General features: G+C 38.5%; 2 protein-coding genes across 5 annotated transcripts; both read left to right on the top strand.

Annotated features, from left to right (window-relative positions):
* The first annotated feature begins 1794 nt into the window (after positions 1 to 1794).
* Positions 1795 to 7617, top strand: LOC131769407 (angiopoietin-related protein 7). 3 transcript variants are annotated; one of them, XM_059085133.2, is made up of 7 exons: positions 1801 to 1914; positions 2138 to 2200; positions 2483 to 2597; positions 3024 to 3089; positions 4507 to 4677; positions 5788 to 6171; positions 6796 to 7617. In XM_059085133.2, exons 4-7 carry the CDS (start codon positions 3065 to 3067, stop codon positions 7074 to 7076), a joined length of 861 nt encoding a protein of 286 aa, XP_058941116.2. In that variant the 5' UTR covers positions 1801 to 1914; positions 2138 to 2200; positions 2483 to 2597; positions 3024 to 3064; the 3' UTR covers positions 7077 to 7617. The 3 variants fall into 3 exon arrangements, with proteins under 3 accessions (XP_058941117.2, XP_058941116.2, XP_058941115.2); XM_059085134.2 differs by lacking the exon at positions 2483 to 2597 and having other exon boundaries at positions 1795 to 1914; XM_059085132.2 differs by lacking the exons at positions 1801 to 1914; positions 2483 to 2597 and having other exon boundaries at positions 2080 to 2200.
* A 4637-nt stretch (positions 7618 to 12254) lies between these two features.
* Positions 12255 to 20381, top strand: LOC131769408 (tumor necrosis factor receptor superfamily member 10C-like). Of its 2 annotated transcripts, none has more exons than XM_059085136.2 (3): positions 12255 to 12386; positions 15621 to 15682; positions 18591 to 20381. In XM_059085136.2, the coding sequence occupies exon 3, from the start codon at positions 18648 to 18650 to the stop codon at positions 19578 to 19580; it is 933 nt and encodes a 310-aa protein (XP_058941119.2). In that variant the 5' UTR covers positions 12255 to 12386; positions 15621 to 15682; positions 18591 to 18647; the 3' UTR covers positions 19581 to 20381. The 2 variants fall into 2 exon arrangements, with proteins under 2 accessions (XP_058941119.2, XP_058941118.2); XM_059085135.2 differs by lacking the exon at positions 12255 to 12386 and adding an exon at positions 12849 to 12917.
* Positions 20382 to 21489: the final 1108 nt, after the last annotated feature.

Here is a 21489-nt window from a genome sequence, read left to right on the forward strand (position 1 = left end):
ACTCAAAAAATTAGTTCCATTTTTATATCTTCCGCTAACTTAGTTTTTTCTTATTAAATACACGGCCGGTAACCTTCAAGCCCGATGCTTTATAGGATTAGCGTATTTGATTAACGATTACGGTGTTTATGATGATCGATGATAATATTTGTTTAGGTCGAAATTCTTTCTTTACGTTCATAAGCGGAACAAAAGAAGCGAGCCGGCAAGGGCGAAATTGAGTCATACATGTTTTTGTGTTATACATATGCTGTACCTTTTAATGGCTTAGCTCTCCTCCGGGTTCTTGGTAGATCAGTGGTTGAGCATCCAAGCGGGAAATCGGAAGGTTGAATGATCGATTCTCTAAATTAGAAATTCAGTCTCGCGCTTGGATAACATCTTTTTCCAAGACTTGGTTCTTGAGGTGCAGGTGCAAGGCCACAGTATGATCATGCATGGACTATAGGAGAACAGAATCAGCTCAAAAGAGCTACAACTGCTGAAAAATATATAAAGTCTGGCACTGCTGTTTAAATAATTTCTATCGATGAATAGCATGATGGATATTACACACACATCAATATGTCTTCGTTTGAGAAGGTAGGATGTCTTCGGACAGAACTAAGGAAAGCGCTAAAGTGGAAAGAGATAACGTTTCCATAGTTATTTTCATCAACAGATCTAGGAATTGTCATATGCTGGTCAGCGGTGAAGCGCGTTACATTGACCTCTTACCCAGACCGTCGCCGTTCATGTAAGCACAGGCTCAAACTTTGTATCCATGGTGTTCAATAGAGTTGATGCACTATATGTGTGTCTGGCTAAAACATAAGTTGTTGAATGTACAGCCGAGTATAAGGCAAAAATGCAACTCTCGTCATAGAAAACTTGCATACGATTAAATTACCAAGGGCTTTTTCAGCTCGGTGTTTCTTGCTCTTTTGGTGTGGCAAAATATTATAGGTAATTTTTAGAAGTTCCCGCACTACGTGTCGAGACAGTAGTTGTAGTTGTAGCCGTAGTTGTAAGGCCACGAACGGGTGCTTTTCTTGTCCTAAGATACGATCATTATGTTGTCAATACCTTTCAATAGGAATAAGCTATAAATGACACAGCTACGGATAAGTATATTTTCTTTCATTTTGAGGAACTGTATTTCATTTTTATGGAACTGTATTTGCATTTTCCGGTTTTACTAGTAAGCCATTGTAATATTTGACCCGTGAGAGTCTGGCGCGCGTAACAGAGTGAGTTAATGTCTGGTTTTGCCTGTCCTGAAGAGAGGCTCGTCACGTTTTTGTATACATTAAACGCAAAAAGACGAGGTCGTTGGTTCCTCTAAAAGTTCTATCGCATTCTTAACGTCTCCTCTAAGACTATGAGTCTCTCTGCCAGCTATTTTTTTTAATCTCACCTTAAGAGACAACACTGAAAAAATAGTTTATAAACAAAGTGATGGAACGTGATGGAACGCCGAAGGAAATAATTCTTGCATATTGCGTAGTAACATATACCAGCCGGGAGGGCTCCGGCACTCTGATGTATGCAATGCTGTAAATGAAATCGTTAGCTACAGATTCCAGTTTTCTCACTGTATTTGTATCATATATTTCTTCACTCTATTTCCTTTTAAGCAATTTTATCCCTCATTTGTTGAGATTTTTTATTGAAACTCTCGTCACGATATTTCGAGGTTAATTTTGGCTGTCGCTGCTCATGTATGCCGGAAACATGTACGTGCTAAAATGATGTGTTGGCGTCATCATAAAATATTTGGTTAGTACCAAGATTATGTAACAAGGAAGCAAATAGGTGCACGAAAAGCGGGTGGACCGTGAAGACCTAACTATAGAAAGAGCACTTTTGAAAAGTTACAGTGGTCTTGACTTGGTTGGGTTCTCGCGCAACTTTCTACATCCGTTAGCTAAAAAGGTAAGCTTTTTCTATTAGTTAGCATCCACCTTTACAAAGGCTGTTCGTGACTTATACCGTTCGTGTCGTTCGCGAATTATGCTGTTCGTGACTTATACGTAAGTCATTGAACATACACAACATTGTTCATTGTTGATCACGTATAAATCAGTTCAATAGGGGAGACTGCATATATGGTAAACTGATTTACTGTATAAATCACCTGATAATTTTCCTGTCGCAGAATTTGAGCGAGGCTGTAGACGTGGCCCTGGCAATTCAAGACTCTGCAAAGAAAGACAGAAAGGTAAGATAACACAATAAGATAAAGCGACATTAGAATGATCATTGGAATCTCGTAAAGCTTTTGTTAAGTTTTTTTTTAAATCGTTCGTAACCTGCCGTTTGTTCGTTACAACTTAGTTTCGTTTAATTCGCTGTTTAAACTACTGCTTATGGCTTCACACTGATAAGAAAAATAATATTTGGGAAAGCCGATCAGAAACGCCTTTGTGACGTTTTCAGACTTTAAATACAAGTGATGAATAAGCAAATACCTATCTAACCCGCCAACGCATTTTTCCAAAAGGGTTTTAACTGGCTCTGTGAGTATATAACTACGTATAACCAAAGCGGTTTGTATTCCCAATGCAAGCAGACGGCCGGGGGAGATGAAATTCTACGAGTAAACACTGAAGTTATAGGTAATATTTTCAAGATCTATGACTTTTTCGGCTCATTGTTTTTATATCCATAGTGCAACACTAACAAGAGATTAGATTAGATCCTTTGCTATAGGATTTGGCTATATGTCTGACAACGAAGAATGTAGTAACATTTACGAATCCAGAAAAATCTTTTCAGACGGAGCAAATCAAGTTTATGTAGACTACAGCATTTTCTTCGAGTTCTGAATTCATGCAACACTAAAGATTTCATAACAGCAGCCGCTTCATGTCTCAGCTATGAATTTGTCACAGAAGCGTAGGAAGGGCAGTAGCAATGTTTATCGCGTGCAAAATTGCACAATATTTGAGATTCACGTCAATGAATAATCTTATTGGTGATCGTATCCCAACTACTACTTAATCGGTTCTCATCTCAGAATTATTTTATTTTTTCTCTTGCAGTCTTTGTGAAAAACTCTGCATACAACAAACGAAAGATTACAATGAGGGGCAATCGACAAGGAATAGGTGAGGGACATCTGCCTGTTTGCCACAATTTTCAGAACACATATAGAAACTTACGTAAATACAACGCTAAAGCTTTTCAATTTGAAGTGGGCGAGAGTCGAACCAACTATTAGCCCATGCATGGGATTGGTATGTGAATTCTTGGGTTTTTTTAAAAACAGCACAAAATTTTTAATTTTATCAATCACAAGGAACAACAGCCGAACTTCAAACGTTTCGGAATGTCTTTCGATGTTGAATTGGGACAGAGAACAGCAAGATTGTCTGAAACAGTTCACCTTTCACTAGACAGCCTATGATTTTCTTCAAGTTTACTGAGTTCTGTCCAATTCCATTTCCAAACTTGAAAGGCTTGTTCAATCATTCAAGATTGAAAAAATTGTCTTGGAATGAGCAGATTTAGTTGTTATAATTCGCTTCTGCTTTGGGAATGGCAGGTTCGAATATCATATCAGAGTATTTGACTCATTTATAGTCCTTTGTACAGAAATTATTCATCGTCATCGATGGCGTCGATCAGTGAAAGCCTAGAACAAAGAAGAATTGCAGTAGCTCAGGGCCTCAATCGACTCGTCCATTTAATCGGCATGCTACTGAAGGAGAACTTCAAACGTTTACTACTTTGTTTGCCAGAAAATCGATTTATTTTTTATGCTACTGAAGGAGAACTTCAGACGTTATTTTTAGAAAATCGATAAACCCAGAATCTAGCAAAATTTAGGGCAAAGCATAAAGGACGACATAAAAGCAGTGTTTTAAGCTGCTTGAACAGCTTTCATGCGTTCGTTTAGTGGGTACTAAAGCATAAAATCCGCTAATAATAAAACAATTACGATGCCGACAAATAATTCTTTTAAACTGTAAATATATGTCTTTTCTACGAAGATATTATGTGCGCGATAGTCAATTATGGATTTTATCTGGGAAAAAAGATTCCCTTACTTAAATCGAAAATGATATTTTGGCGTCTGACCGGTAACAAATCAATTTAATCGTGATTGGCTGATTAAGTTTTAAGACTCCCTCGGGATCTCGGAATAGACTTCCCTTAGGAACTGGTCCTTACTTTTCGCTTAGAGGAAGGAGGGGGCGCGTTGTGGAAGCGGAGTTTTCATTTTTGTCGCAATCAAACTCACCTGATCCCCCCATAAGGCTCTTAAGTATACTAACGATCGCCCTTATTGGCAGTCAATTTTCCATAGTCCACTTTTGACTCTATCACAGAAGACTGATTCCCCCCTCAGCTCTCCTGAGAACCATGCGAAATCCTCCAAAACCCCCAGACGATAAAAAGACTGGTCCCTTAGCAAAAGTAACCCTACGAAGTTGTTATAATTATTTTAAATTTTATTGTTCTTGATCTTTTATTTTCAGGCGCTCGTTTATTTCATTCTGTATAATAACTTCTTTCCTTCAGGTTCTGTTATGTTATTTCTGGCACTTTCCATTCAAATTATACTATTAACGCACGCAGCCCCAATGGATTGCCAAAAGAACACTGCTGTCTGCTTGGAAGAAATAATGAAGGAAATGACCCAAGTTCGATTTGAGTTAAACATTCTCACTGAGAACAGAACATTAATAAGACGTAAGTAAGATTGTCTTCGCTTTACCTGTATAGATCATTTCCATCTTCCTTTTCTCTTTATTAAATTAATCATTGCTTGGTGCAGAGTGAAAAACCTACGGAAGTCCTATAACGGCGGAATGCGATTTCAATTTTTTTTACGTAATCAATATGCGGTTCTAGAGGGCAAAATTTTCTACGCAGAGTTCCATGTTTCAGTTTAGTGGCGATTCTTTACTCACGCGGCGATGTAGTGAAACATTTGCAAGGAAATGTTTTTCGGCGTTTTGTCATCATCGTCTTTAACGTTATCATAATTTTAAAACATTCATTAAAAAAATCGATATAGAAGAGAGTTGGAGACGAGAGTTAAGTATGCAGGTATCCTTGAGCCAGTCAAATCGGACTACTAAGAAAGAATTTAGCCCTTTATAGTAATAACAAGTTATCCCATGTTCCCTTACAAAATTAAGAATTAAATATCACCTATGTTTTCTAAGTTTCAAAAATTGCCCGAGTCGCGAAATTGATTCTTGAAAACGTATGTGAGTATTATAAACCCTTAAATTTTATTGGCTCCCTGCGATTACCGAAACAAATTTTGACATAGCAAACTGTTTCAATTGTTGTAGTCCCAGGAGAGACAAACTCACGAAAGCGTTACCTTTAGATCCGAATCCGGAAAGCGCAAGGGACCAATCTGTTAAGGACATTAGCCTATTTAATTGATTATTGATTAGTTTAATTATTTCCCTTATCCTAGGTACGAACATGGTTACAATGTTCATCTGTTTGTCTATATTTTTATTGGTTTTGGTCTGTTACATTTCATACATTTCAGTCTCGATCAGTAAAATAGCCCCCAAACACTGCGTTAACCGCGTCTTGGAGCGACATTTCTTGGAATCTTATGAATTAGATTTTTGGTCGCCGCAAGTGCCAGACAATCAGATTACAGGATTCGGTTAAAAAATATTGTATTTATGTGTTATGAAGAATACAAGGTTTGTCTTCTTCTTGTTATGAAATGTTTACAGATTCCTCATCAGGTGGTATAGGCAAATCTATATACCTACCCCTTTTTTTAGAGTATGCCTATGACATTGAATACCTTTATTTTATATCTAAAAGCCACGGACTGTGCTGAGCTCTACAAATCCGGTAGAACGGTTAACGGAGTTTATACAGTAGATCCTGATGGTTCAGGTGCCTTTAATGTATATTGTGACCAGACCACAGCCGGTGGAGGCTGGACAGTCTTCCAGAAGAGAATTGATGGTTCCGTTGATTTTAACCGAACCTGGGATGACTACAAACATGGCTTTGGCAACTTGGTTGGTGAATTTTGGCTCGGATTAGATAAGATAAACCGCCTGACGCAAAACAAGACAAAGAACAAGCTTCGAGTTGATCTGAGAGCAATTACCAACAAAATTGTTCACCCTGAGTATGATTGGTTTGGAATTGCGACCGAGACGAACAAATATCGGCTGTACATTGGCAAAATGACGACAAGTAAGTCATCGATCAACCAGTTTTTTAGCCATATTGTTCGAATTATATCTTTGCTACCCCTTCATCGGCAAAGGGTCCTCCTCGCCCCCTTCCCCCTCATCCTTCTCCTCGCAACCAACAAAGAGTGTTTTTTCCCTGCTCTTTACCGTTTGGCTATGTTTAGCAGTGAATCACATTCTTCTCATGCGCAGTTGAGTCCACACCCCTCCGTAGAAAATGGCAATTTGCTTTCGAGGTTGTTGGAGAGTGATTCCTTAGATATATTACGAAAAAGCAAACTCTGAAATTGAATTTTAAAAAAGTTACTAAAATCGTTTCTACCAAAATATTGTAGTTGTTGGATTATCTGACTTGCGCGCTCTTAACAAAATCACGATGTTTTGCTCCACCTCGACGCATGAAAGTCAATCAGTTATCATCATCGACGATTGAAAATAAATTCATTCTTTTCATGTTAAGAAAAATCTGTTTCATCGAAGTAGTATGTCACTTCTGCTGTCGAATTTTTTTGTTTTCTTGTCGGTCAAACATCATCCTTGAGACTCCAAAAGGCATTAATCCAAGAGATTACACACTCTTGCGTAATGCTAAAATTATGCTACTATTTTTTTTCGTTTGGTACAGATGCAACTGTTTGCCCTGATTCCCTCAGCCAACACAATAATTTCGATTTTGGTATCTGGGAAAGAGGTCCTGCAGATCGCGTTCAAAAAAGAGGCGTAGGCTGGTGGTATGATGAAGGTAGAGAAAATGCTGTTCACTCAAATCTTAACGGTATCTATCCGCTTTGTGGAAGTGAAACCGCAGCTGATATCCACTGGGGCCATTTAGCTCCAAAGAGGGGCGCCGCGGGCAGCGCTCCTAAATCATCTGAAATGAAAATTAGGCCAGTGGATTTCTTTTAGAGTTAACCATACACCCCATAAGTGAGCTGTGATTTTTGCTCTGACCTGTTACATCCTAGGTGTTAAGTGTGTAAGATTTCTCTTTTACTAATTTTTGATTGTAGAAGTATTAAAAAAAAAACCTTCATACCGATCAACATATTCTTAAGGGTTCATTTAGAGTTATTCATCATGTACTTTAGGGGTTTTAGGGTGTTGGGTATGCATTAGATATCTTACCTATTTTGTTTTGACCTATGATAATATCAAAATAAGGAGATCAATTGGTCTAGCTTTCTTTAAAACGACCAAACCTTACTCCACTTTTAGATCACAACTAAGAAATTAGAATGTACTAATTTAGTCTTTTGTACAAGCATTAGTTCATGGAACAATTAGTTATGCTTTCGATTGATTTGATCTGTGAAAAAGGAGGCCAAAGCCTGTATTAGTTTAGTTGGTATACGAGCATATTTGATATTCTCTTGGTTGGCCTCTGGCTGAAATCCGATTAACAAATAAAAACTCAGTTCGTTTAAGGTTTAGAAAACCTCACACTTTATTTCTCTGTGTTGTATATTGATTAAGAGGCGATCTCTGTAAGAGCGGTCCAGGGCATTTCGCATCGGAAAAAAGTTTTCCCTCAAACTTTTCCCAATAAACTATCTTTGGTTACAAGTAAATAAAACCACATTAGTTTCTGGAAATACGTTAAAATAAAATTTTTAGAGCTCTCAAAAGTCAAAGCTGCAAAAGGCCCTTTTTTGACCTCTTGCGACCGTCGAAAATTTCAAAAGTTGAATAGCTCGGTCCTCGCATCACACCGCATGCAGCAAAAAATATTTTGTATTCTTAAAGTGTGCGATATATAAGGTGTATAAAATGCATTTCAATTTTGATATTCGTTTATTCAGAGGCTCGTCAAAATCTATTTAAAAACACTCGTTGGAAAGCTTTCTGAAATTGGTTAAAAGTACTCTTTCTTTCTTGGTTGATATTGCTCAAGTCCAGACCAGACCATTAAAAAATCCGCTTGATTTCTACTAATAAGATGTTTGGCTGCAGAAAAATATAAAAACATCTTGCACTTATTGATTTTCTTCGCCGAGGTGACTTCGAACTTTTAGGGATATTGCTAGCGTGACAGCCGATTATGCAAATTAGTTCATTGAGCAAACTCCGACCGTTTTATGTGAGTAGCTGAATAAATCTTAGCTTTTGACCATTATAAGTAGAAAATAAAGTAAAAAATATAGTGGAAAAGCTTTAAGATCACACCGATTAATACCTTAAACATTTTAAAAGGCCAAAATTTTGACAAATTTTATTATCTCGCGACGAAAGACGTCAACAACAACGTATCGAATATCATAATTTGATTGGCGCTCTCAAACCCCTTTTAAATAATTTGGCTTCTGTTATTTCATATTCGAGTTCTGACAGCTTACGCTATTAAAACCTGTATGAACATTTAAAAACCAAACTACAGGATTCTATTTGGTGTAACCGGCGATAACAGCACACACTGAAATACAACGTGACCACTGTCACATAATTCAATTGTGTAATTATCCTGAATTGCTTCTCCCTTCGTAATAAAGCAGCGATAACATCGCCTTTTAGATCAGAATTCTGGTCGGCAGAAATAAGAGAAATTTTGCCTGCACACTGGTCTTTATGAAAGTTTCTATTCAGAACTCTAGAGAGTTCTTGTGGAAAAGGACCCCGCGATTTTTGAGGAAATAAATTATTACGTTACGTGTCACCTCATTTTTCCAACAATTAGCTATATCTATATCGTAAAGTGCGTAATTTTATTAGCTGTAATTCATATGTCTCTTTCGGTACTGGTTTGCTTGGGATTAATAACAAAAAATTCTTGAAGCGGTATTCGCCACAAGAAGTCCTGTTTTCAGTCGCGTTCCTCAGAAACTTCGTTCGGAGACTGACGAGGAGTTTCCGGTTTGTTTAACTTGCCTCAGAGTACTGACTCAATAAAGAGTCATCTCTGCTTAATCCATTTGTCAAAAGAGAGTTTCACAGAAGGAGAGCTTATCTTTGCAAGGGCTGGCCTGTTCGATGTAGAAGACTCAGTTATGGCAAAATGTGGGTCTGCGCAAAGCATAGGCACACTTATGGGAAGTTCTGGCGCCAAAGCCTTCAGCGTGCCAGTATCCGACACACCCTGGTAGCGATTCCAAATGGGTAAAGAGCCGGTATTCTGTCAATTTGCAAATGTCAAAGGCCATTTCTAAGATGTATGGCGTTCTATAGAGGTTTAGACAATACTGCAGCTGAGGGAGCGGATGGTTTCAAAGATTTTTCTCCAAATTATAGACGAATTGGAAAGCGTGGGAGCAGAAAAGGACTAGGGTAAAGAAGCTGGGAAGAGGCTTTAGGAGAGCAAGTTGTATTTGAAGACTACATACCGTAATCGCTGCGAAGAGGAAGATAGAAAATGTGCCGATCACTGTACGGTCTTTGCACTGAGCCATGCTGGTGACACTGACGTTCAGAAAGTATGCAGTTACAGTCACAACGTGAGGTGTGAGGATTGTGAGAAGCTGAAGAGTATTTTTTGAAGGAGTAAAAGGCGCTATTTCTGAGTACACAATGCAGTTGGGTAGGTTTCAGACAGAGGCGAGGAACACAGTAATGGATGAGATAGGATTGAAACATCCAATCATGTTTGATATCTATGACGTGTGCTCGTGGCAAGAGAAGCAAGGATGCCTAGCATCAAAGTCAAGATGCTAAGAGACATGTGCAAACATTTTGAGCTCGCATTCAAAATGCAAGATACAAATGCAGCACCTCTTGCAAAAATGGAGGAAATGATTTCGGAGTGCAGATGTTATGCACTCTAGTTATGACGTCCACCCGTTAATTATGCAAATGCGATATCCTTTTTCACAAGAACTCTTCAAACTTATGAGAAGGGACTGTTATGCAGACAGGCGTGACGACCAAATATCATTTTTTCCCTTTCAGCTAGAAATCCGAGCAATCGCTGCTTTATTTAGACGTGGGAAGTATTCAGGACAATTACACAATTTGTCCATTTACGTGACAGAGTCAATGATCACGGTGTATTTCTGTGTGTGCTGTTATCGCCGGTTACACTAAATAGAATCCTGTAGTTTGGTTTTGAAATATTCATACAGGTTTTAATAGCGTAAGCCATCAGAACTCAAATGTGAAATAATAGAAGCCAAATTTTTCAAAAAGTTCGCGAGCGCTAATCAAATTATGATATTCGATACGTTGTTGTTGACGTCTTTCGTCACGAGTTATTAAAAATTGTCAAATTTTGGCCTTTTGAAAAGCTTAAAGTTTTAATTAGTGTGGTCTTAAAGCTCTGTCCTACTGTATTTTCTACTTAAAATGGTTAAAATCTAAGATTTATTTAGCTACTCATATAAAACGGTCGGAGTTTGCTCAATGAACTAATTTGCATAATCGGCTGTCACGCTAGCAATACTGCTAAAAGTTTGAAGTCACCTCGGCGAAGAAAATCAATAAGTGCAAGATGTTTTTATATTTTTCTGCAGCCAAACATCTTATAAGTAGAAATCAAGCGGATTTTTTAATGGTCTGGTCTGGACTTGAGCAATATCAACCAAGAAAGAAAGAGTACTTTTAACCAATTTCAGAAAGCTTTCCAACGAGTGTTTTTAAATAAATTTTGACGAGCCTCTGAAAAAACGAATATAAAAATTGAAATGCATTTTATACACCTTATATATCACACACTTTAAGAATACAAAATATTTTTTGCTGCATGCGGTGTGATACGAGGACCGAGCTATTCAACTTTTGAAATTTTCGATGTCGCAAGAGGTCAAAAAAGGGCCTTTTGCAGCTTTGACTTTTGAGAGCTCTAAAAATTTTATTTTAACGTATTTCCAGAAACTAATGTGGTTTTATTTACTTGTAACCAAAGATAGTTTATTGAGAAAAGTTTGAGGGAAAACTTTTCTCCGATGCGAAATGCCCTGGACCGCTCTTACAGAGATCGCCTCTTAATTTTCTGCACTCATTAAAACTTAGTTCTTTTCCCAATTTTTGGCACTTTTTCAAATCCCTTCATTGTTCTCCCTCTTCATCACCGGGACATAGTACTCTAGACACGAATTTAGTAAAACTGACTGCTTCTGTCCTGGTTAGAGGTCCCTAGTATATGATATTATAAAAGAACCTTTTTTTTTCCATTTGCAAACCAGGCTTTCTTTAATCTATGCAGACCACTCAGCTAAAATCACCAACCTATACGTAATAAATATGCTCAATGTAGCAAAGTAAACTATGACTAACTTCGGTGAACGCGTTCACAAGTCGTCAGCATATTGTTCGACGTTCAACCCCCACGTCCGAAATAAAACAAAATTTGCTTTGGAGTTTTGAATAGGAAAAAAAATGAATTGCTGTATTAACTCGATCATGCGCTGTACCATTCCTTTTGTCAGCCCATGCGCTCTGACGAAGGGCTTACGCTCCAAACATTTAGTATAGTAATTTGCTTGCATAGCAATAACGATCCCATTTTACACACTATTCATCCCTTTGATTGATTTGCTTTGTATAAATTATGAATCAAAAAATGAAAGTACTGCGAAACAAAAATGAGTTCGCTTATAGCTTGCTGTAGGAATTAAACCGTAGTATTTCTTAGTGGTTTTTTCTAATATTAATACTTAGTGATTTTTACGCATGGTGTTACAAAGATGAAACTTGAATCTTCCCAATCGTTGCTGTTTGGAAACATTAGAGAGCTTTTGCACAAGAATAAATGTTTCCTTTATTTTTTTAAATCTCTATTCCAAAAGCAAACGCGGGTCTACATAGTTTATCTAAAGGGACAGCTTTAGAAATATGAAGAAGTGCAGCCATACGACCAGCTTTGTGCGCATAATCATTTATTTAATCAAATGGCCACGCGGAAATTAACAAATGCAATAAAAGTAATTTTAGAAAAATTCAGCACGACCTTCTTTCTTAGCCCAGCCGCGACCACGCTCTATTTGTGTGGCAAACTGCCAATGTATCTCAGATATCATGCCATAACCATTCAAAGCATCGTACGACACACCTATTTTTATTGAAGCGGAATAATTTTCTTAAACGTAGACGCATGACAGTCTTAACCTTAAACATTGAAAGTGCTGCTATTACAACATCTATTCTACTTGTTTATCTTATCAGTCGATGCCTTCCTGAGTTATCCCATGATACATAGCTTCTTGTGATTACTTATGTGACTACAAAACAGTTCATCAGAAGACTTTTTGGGTTACCGACGTTGAATTTGTAATTTCACCTCAGCGGTTACAGGTAAGTTTTGCTAGTTTCCTGGTAGAAGTCAGGAAAACCCAGCTTAACTCAGCTCCCCTCGGCTCATACAATTACATATGCATTACTCATCTTAGCCATTTTTTCATCAATTCTCCTAAAGAGATTTCTGAAATCATTTGCTGCAGGGCATGTCACGAGTTTTGAATCAGGAATTTGTTAATGTAATTCTCATTACCGGTGTTATTCGTCAAAAGAGCAAGCTTATTCCTATGACATCCTTTTCACTGAGTTCGGCGCTATGCGTCTTTTGTGCTTCAGTAGTCGAAACTGCTCAAAAAAATTCTTCCATAAAGGGTAAAGGATTGATAAAATTTGTGTCGCATCTATAAGAAATGCTTATTTCGCTTGATGGCAATGGACCAAAATCACATGATAAATTGACTAGTCTTGCTGCCCACGCGGCAGCAGATAGGATTTTTCCGTTTTTCCGCTTGCTGATGACTCATCAGAATTTAACACCAGGCGCCGAGGAAAAAACAAGGTCTCGACTACCTCAACCCAACAACCAAGGTAGGATTTCTCAAGTAAGGAAAACATAATGCCCTTTCTTTTATCTGATCACTTAAAGAGCTTCAATGTTATAATTTCCCCTTCCGACGGAGGCCAGGGTGGTAAGTAATTTCTCATGTCATGGCGGGTAAGTCGGTTTTATTGTTTCCCTTACACTTGAGAAATTCAAGACCGGAGAGCAGAAAAAACGGAGACATGATAAAATCAAAATATCAGATTTTAAGATAAACATTTCAGTTCAAAATAAAGCAAAGACCTCCACCAGATTGTTCAATGTCCTACCGTCCCCAAATTAACACTGGCACTAAAATAAGAGTGATGCTAACTTTTGGGGGACTTGAATTTTTTTTCTGTCCCGCGCACACCCTCGCTTTTCTTTTCAAAATATTAAAATTGTTATGGTAAACATTCTTATCAAAATAAGACAACCAGAAATAGCCTTTGAGCTTTTAGCACTGACTATCTTTTGTGCTTTGTAAACATCGCCACTTATGGTAACATTACCTTCAGGTTTTGCGCCGCTGAGATCTGATGAAGAAGGAAAATTCTTGTACAGCCTACAGACATTAAATTATTTTCTTGCAGTTGGTTTTTGCGGACTAAGTGTATATATTACTTATGACATTCTTTTCTCTGCATCCGGCGCTACCGCGCTTCTTTAGTGTTTCAGTAGTTAAAAATTCAAGAAAATTTTTCCTTATGGGGTAAAGAACTTATACGATTTATTTCGCAGCCTGTGACCTAAAATGTGCTTCGTCGGCTAAACACAGGACCAAAAGCCACAACATCTCAATTTCCTCTCTGCGATCTGGGTGCCCACGTGGTGGCAGCTGGGACATCTCCCTAGCTTTTTACTCTTGCTAACGTCTCCATTGAACAAAATGAGCATCAGAAGAAAACAGAAAGAAACTCCACAAACATGGAAGAAATTCTTAAGTAAGAAAATCTAGTGCCATGTAATCGGATGTTCTCAAAAATTTTAAATGATCACCTAAAGAACTTCGAGGATAAAATGTTTCCGCGTCGCTTGAAAGCCCTCGGACATTTACCGTGGTAAAGCTGTTAGCTTCTCTTAAGCTGGAGAAGCCTCCATTGTGTTTCCTGATTGTTCTGTGTTTCGGCGCAGATATGGTGAAGTTTTGCAGCCAGAAACCCCAAATCATTCATTGCATAAGAAAAACAAAAACAAAAAAGTAGTCAGATGCTCGTGTAAAATCAGTTTATACAGACGATCAAATGTTAGAAAAGAATAATATAGAGCTACTCAGAACTCAGAAGCTTTTCTCTATTTGTTATGACTAGTCTTAATTTCTCAACCTTCCGGTAATTTAAGTAATTTCCTCATGCCTTTGAATAAGCTATTGACATTGTCAACAAAGCGGAGCGGTTTTATTGTTTCCCTTGCACTTGAAAAATTCAAGACACGAGAGTAGAAGAAACGGAGACATCTTCCTTCTGAGAGCAGAAACAAATTTCGTTCGGAATTCTATCGATAGAGAGGAGTAATAGCGTGTGGAACAGTCTGTCTTAGCAATGAACTGGCAGCCAAAAATATGAAAGAATTTAATCGTGCATCAAATAAATTACACGCTAGCAACAGTCATATTAAACATGGACTTTGCTTATGAATAATAACAAAATTTTTGTTTTAAAATTTGAAGGCGGGTAAATCAAGTCAAGGTCGTTGATCTCTAGGACCACAGTTTAAGTTTCATAGACACTGCATTCGTAATTAGATGCAAATTATTGCAAACGAACGTTATTATTTTAAATCCATGACTCCACCAGCTATGCTGACAAACCCCATCGCTAAATTAAAAAGAAATATTCTTTTTTATTCTTATACAGTCTTGGACCCGACTGTCCAAAGTCCTACCGCCCCCAAATTAACAATGGTTCATAAATAAGAGTCATGCTAAATTTTGGTGGGACTTGTAGTCCCCTCTTAAAGCCAATTGTCGAGAGTGAATCAATTAACAAGCATGTAAGACCGCTCATGTGGGAAAAACAGCGCAAACACATTTCGCTGCATTACATTTAATTTCACTTACTTGACCTTGATAACGCGTCGAATTTTTTCCGATTCAGTGCCTAATTCGTGACCCCATGCATTTGTAATACTTCTTACACGTCAATATTTTCACAGTGCAGTCCGCCCTAGGTAACAGGTCTTCATAAAAAAAAAAGAATTTTACTCATAAAGTCGGTATCAAAAACTTAACTTTATGCAGGAAAACTCTTTTATTACCTTGAATGGCGCTTTTGCCTGTGAGTTCATTATTTCTAGTGAGTTTGGCGATTACACAAAACAAGATCATAAATGGTGCCCTCAATTTTAATTAGCAATTTGGATGATTCTCGTTTTACTTGGACCATGAAGTACATCTACTGCTGAAACATTGAAGGTGCTAAACACCCTAATTCCGGCGGTTTCAATTTAATTTTGAGGTTTTAAGAAGAAGATTATTTCGCAATTTTCTCGACCTAAAATAGGTAGCTTCCTGTTTTTTGGGCGTGTTCGAATTCTGTGAACCCGGACGCCCACTCTATTACAACCCTTGAAAACTTGCTGATGCATCCTACGAATGTTTAATTTCGGTTTACGTCACCTTCCGATTCAATAAGAAAAAACTCCCTAAGATGACCTGCGTATATTACTAATCGGTACATAAAATTATTCTCCGAATCATTTTCTTGTTGCAGCGTGTGCGCAAAGTTGTAGGCCAAGCCACGACAATTCAAGACTCTACAAGGCAGGATACAAGGTAAGATAGGTAGAATAACAAAAGAGATTCAGGTGACTGTACATGAACCAGCAACTCAAAGTTTCATTGGATTAGCTAAAAATGAGAAAAGCCATTTAACCATAGTGGTCACACGAATCAATCACTTTCACTACTGCGTTCGCTGTTTTGCAGTATATTTCTGATATCCAAGATTAATTTAAGCCTTTCTCCGAAAGACTTTGACTGAGCAAATTCAGAATTGGATGTCGCCACTAGGCTGGTTGTCATTCAGAATGATGGCTCGAACTTTTGTATTTATCGCGGGCCTGTAACCCAGCTGGTGTAATTTCGTGACTTTGCTACATGAGGAAATATGACTTATTTGTTTTTTGTTTTCTTTTGTTCAATCGAAACGCTCACTGTCTCGGTGAGATGTTCTGCTCCTGGCCTTTTCTATCGGCTTCCCTCAAAGGTCTCACATTTTATCTCGTACGAGATGTGTTCGCCGCAATTTTAATAATGTAGGTAAATTTTATGGATGTTCTCCACGGTCACTGTATATAAGATATTTCTTGCAATGGTCACAAATGCCCTCCAATTTACAACTATTAATCTTTCTTCTCAGAATGGTTTAGGCCTCAAAAAAATTTCTCAATACAAAATCTTGTTCTTATTTGATTGCTGTATGCACAAACAGATGAAAAGATAAAAGCAGCATGAATGCCTCCTACCGAACTCACGTAAATTGCCCAACGTACGGTTTCAACTTGAGGAACTACTGAAGTTAAAAATGTCACAGTGATAACTGACACCATTTTTCAGTTTTTAATGATTTGTTACGCAAGTACGCAGCAACCAAAACCAGAAAACTTAATTTGTTTGCGACCCTACAAAAACAATCTTCTGGATAACCCGTGTGTCGTGCCATTGCCGAATTAGGCAAACCACAAAATCATCAATTGTACACGGAAAATAAAATTGCTTTAAACTTCAGCTGACATCGAAGCTTAAAGGTCAAATGATTTTCAGACAATATCGAAATCTCACCTATTTTAAGTTCTCTTGTCTGGTCTATTTATGTTGCATGACTTAACCCAGATAGACTTAAACATTTAGGCTCAACTGCTTCATACATTTGCCTCTAAACACATACAACCTGTTTAGTTGAAACACTGTATAGCGATTCGCTTGCGGTTATGATCATGTACCCCGGCTTATTGCCTTCACGTTGTCCTGAAGCGTGTTAGATCTTAATTAGAAGGCCATTATCTTTGTAGATTCTGAGCTTTTTATTCCCTTTTCTAAAGACAAAAGGAATCGCAAACTGTGCGCGATCTATCCGACGCTTATGACTCTGCTCTAACGATGAAATACCTCAAGGAGCTTCCTCTCTTTCTAGGAAAGGGGTCCATCGATACTAGAAATTTAGCAAGAAGACGGGAACGTCATTTCAGAACGAAAGAGCGCCCGTCGCAATCAAAACGCCCAGGATTTGCATCAATTGCGCACTTGTAAACGAGATAATGCTGTTTGAAATGATTTAAGAAATCATTTGCAGGATAACCTGTTCCCTATATTTGTTTTATTCCATGTATTTGGGAACATTTACCGCTACATTTTCTGCTGGATTCCCGAAAGGAAATAAAACACTATCGTTAGCAAGCGCTCCAAGATTTCAGGACTCAGTTCGCTTTTATTTAAGCAAGGCTTTCAACAATTTAAGGGCCTTTCTTTGATACATTTCTTTAACCCAATATGAAAACTCTCAGAAGGGGGTGCTGTTGATTTTCATCGTGAATTCGTCTATCAATAAACTTGCTTAATGTTGAAGTTTATCAAAATAAAATATCCACGAAGCTTACCTACTGTATTACTGCGATTTTAATCGCTGATCGCGGCGAACTTGATCGTCAGTTTGAATCGCACGTGATCTGCGCTACCGATCGATGCGGACACACTTCACGATATATTTTCAATTTCGTAGTGATTTCTTGAGAGGCAGCACTTTCTTCGCGCGATTATTGTAGTCGCTTGACGTTACATCATATACTCACGTGAAATGGTGGCGAATATAATTGCCGATGACAGAGATCGGCGACAATCGCTATCACTGCAGCGGGCACACCTGGCGATTTGGCCTGTTGCCGCGATCGGCGCATAAAACCGCTTAGTGTGTCACCAGCTTAAATTAAGCTCTGATGGGTAATACTGCGTGACAGAAAGGTTTTTGTTTCTTTGTGTGGTTTGTTTCTGTTTTCCTTACTCTTAGTGGATTGCAGGAGTTTATGAGTGCAAGCTAAAATTTCTCCGTCGGCTTCAAGTTCATCAGAACATAGATTAATTTTTCATCTTTAAACCCTCACCCTTGTTACTTCGATGCAATTATTCAAACACCAAGCGAAAACGACATCTAAATCACCAGCGTAGCGCTGAAAGAAAGCGCATTCTTCATTTGATTACGATGTACAGCGGGAATTCACAGCGCGTAACTCATTTCAAATTGGCCAATCAGCTTTTGCAACCGACAACGACTTGGACGCTTACACACCTTAGCAGACCAAATGGGAAATTAGCACCCACTCTCCATTAGGTGTCCCCTCCTCTCCTAATATCTTTTCTGGCTAAAATGGGCAAAAGGAAACCTTCTCGTCTCATTATTTGTGGGCTGCAGCCATGATCAACGCCCGCTAATCAAGCACCTTTTCTTTTAAGGAGGATACTACCTATAAGCCGAAAACCTTTATTATTTATATGATTATATTTAAGGAAATAGGGGTCTTACCAGCTGATATGCGTGCGGACATCCTATCAATTAATGAATTGTAATGCCGCATTGTCGCTCACTGTTTCAGATCTTACTCACGTTTGTTCTTCTGACCAACCCATTTGTTGCCAATAAAGCAGCTGCTTTTGAGCTCACTTGATTCAAAATGACTTTCTTTTTCAGCACGACCCCCAAGCTCTGAATTGAACATCTCAAGAAGGTTTAGTTTTGAGATTTACAATGTCCTCTTCTGATCGACTTTTCGGCCTACTATACCTTAGCATGATGTCTGTTTTCTGGATGTCTGTCTCCGCCTCGCCATGTCCAGGTAACAGTATAACCATCCGGGATTCAGTAACGGGGCACGTTCAGTGCCAGGACTGCTTGGTGTGTCCGGCGGGGCAGGGTCTCTCTGTGGACTGTGGTGATGTAATATCACCACAGACACCCATCGTTTGTAAGCCATGTGAGCTAGGGAGAACTTATTCATCTAAAAGCGAAGCCGGGGCGTGCAAGAGTTGTATGAATTGTGGGGAATATCGAGAGACTATCAGTTCTTGCACCCTGACCTCTGAGGCAGTGTGCGGGACGAACTGTAAGCTTGGAGCTTACCCAGAAGATATGCTTAGCATGTGTAGACCGTGTTCCGCTTGCTGCAACGACGAGGATGATATCATTGAGCCTGAGTGTCAGGTGCCGGGGGTGCCTAAAAACAAGCAGTGCAGCGAGCTTAGATCAGAGAAGTGTAGCAAGGTGATAGCTAATGTGAGTGTCAGTACAAGGGTACTTGACGCGGAGGCCAATCTCTCCGCGTCATCATTGGCAACCTTAACAAAAGTGCAAGCGTCCACTCCAGTCACAGAGCACTCTAAAAAGGATTCAGCTTCCACGGACGATGCTTCTCCACTATATGGTAAGATGATTGGCGTTGCAATTGGAGTTCCTTTACTGATCTTGGTGCTGGTGGCGCTTATCCTTATCGTGAAAAAAAGACGTACAAGGCAAGCATGTAAAAAGACTAGCGATAATGATGTGGAAAGGCTTGATGTACAGGGGAGTATAAGGCCAGTCAAGGACGAAAAGTCTGATCAACTGCCGCATCCAGTGCAAGAAAGTGAGAATCTCACAGTAGCAAAGCCGGAAACGCAACTTCCGGCTGAAACAAAAGTATAATCATTCCCTTTTCTCAAGGGACCAGTTGTTATTTTTCGCCTGGGGTGGGGTGGAGAATTTTGGGAGGATCACGTGGTTTTCAAGGGGGAAGGGAGGGGGGGAGCTCAGTCGTCGCCAACAGAGTACAAGGAGCGGACTACAGAAAATTGACTGCTAATCAACTGCCAATGAGGATAGGGGATCACGAGAATATCACAGAGCCTCAGGGGCAGATCAGGTGAACTTATCGTGAGTCAACCAAATTCCTCCACCTCCATGGCCGCTAAATAAGGACCAGTCCCTAATGAATTATTGTTGTCACCTCCAGCGGTAATTTTCGATGAAAAAAGGAAATCTAATGTTTCCTTTTCATTGTTTAGTTACAAGAGCGGTTATTATGCTATGGTGAAAGCACGTTTAGGGTTATCGCAAACCTAATATAATCATCTCGAAGAGCTACTTTTACTACTTCTAATTAGATTTAATACAGACAAGCGGATCCGTAATCGGCTTTGGGAAAATTTCTGAAAACTTTAGAAGAGACTTATTATCTATGATTATAGTCCTATAACTTAATTTTGTCACCTTCGGCCTGATCCTATTGTTTCCTGTTCATCGTTTAGTTTTAAGACTGGTTATGCTCATATGCTGTGATGAAAGCACTTTAAGAATCTACTCATAATTCAGGCTTTTTTTCCAAGGGTTGGTTTTTCAGTAAATATCATCATAAAAGGAGAATACTTCTTAAGATAGTTAATTGCTAATTTTAAGAAGATTTCCTTTCAATTATTTTTCCTGATTAAAAATCCTTCCATGCCACCTTTTCGAAACATCAACCTAACATATTGATTTCTTCTGCTTTTTATTATCTTAAAATATGTGTTCAGCTGTCATTTAGTTTCATTGCTTTAATGTAATTGTTTAGAATTAAGGTTGAGCTATCAAATAGATATGAAAAAGAGTTTTATCTCATTGCAAAATGCTGCCGTTCAATAAAGTATGTTGCCTATATGGACTGTCACCAATATCTTTCCAATTAATTCTCTTGCTATCGTCATGTCGGCGAGCGGCGCTGAATACTTACTTAGATGGTGGTGAAGTCGAGGACCTGCGTAGATGGCTTTGACTTCTCAACAGGTTATAATCGGTTCTTGGCATCCAACACAGTCTAATAACCCTTAAACACCCAAGATTTGATTGTTAATTCTCCCTCTCTAGCTGTTACACATTTCCTTGTAAATTATTTAAGAGAGTTTGGAGTTAGATCAAAATGACAACTTCTAGTTAACATGTTAGAGTATTCTCGTAACCTTTTTGCTGAATAATGTATAGATATTACAGGGAGAAGTTACATGTTAATCACTTTTGCGAGTTAAAGGGTTCATAGCGAGCACCGCAACGGGAGCACAGCGGAAATAACAACATGTACACAAAACGTAAGGCGCGATTGCAGTACATGTGGCAGATAACAATACAACATTGCGAGTACATGCAACAGAGCCATAACTCATTGCGCATTGCGACTAATGAAATGACGGGCCGTAAGGGAGGAGGCAGAAATGACACTTATTCCGAAAAAAAAAGACGTTAAAAACAACAGGTCGAATCTTGTACTGAAACCAATAATACGGACGTTTAACAAGGAAAATCCCTTGTGACAACAGTTTATTCAGTTCTTAGCTTGATTATGATATTATTATATAACGAAATTACGAAACTCTACTCTCCATTTCATATTTAACCTATTTTACCATAGTAACCAAAACTGACTTTTTGATGTAATGGCGTAGATCGAATGAACTTCAATATTTAGATCAATCTGTCATTGACGAAAATGATACTTTTGACGTTATAATTTTTTGTTAGTCTTTCAACCAAGACCAGAAAAGTTTGTTTTTTTTAACCATAAATAAAAGCTTCCTAAGAGACT

The sequence above is a fragment of the Pocillopora verrucosa genome, chromosome 14 (genome assembly GCF_036669915.1).
Source record: "Pocillopora verrucosa isolate sample1 chromosome 14, ASM3666991v2, whole genome shotgun sequence".
Classification (NCBI taxonomy): Eukaryota; Metazoa; Cnidaria; class Anthozoa; order Scleractinia; family Pocilloporidae; genus Pocillopora; species Pocillopora verrucosa.

Coding starts and splice junctions, on each gene's coding strand:
- LOC131769407 (XM_059085134.2), top strand. CDS start 3,065: ATGAGGGGCAATCGACAAGGAATAG. Junction 3,090..4,506: donor GGGCAATCGACAAGGAATAG/GTGAGGGACATC, acceptor TCTTTCCTTCAG/GTTCTGTTATGTTATTTCTG. Junction 6,172..6,795: donor CATTGGCAAAATGACGACAA/GTAAGTCATCGA, acceptor CGTTTGGTACAG/ATGCAACTGTTTGCCCTGAT.
- LOC131769408 (XM_059085136.2), top strand. CDS start 18,648: ATGTCCTCTTCTGATCGACTTTTCGGCCTACTATACCTTAGCATGATG.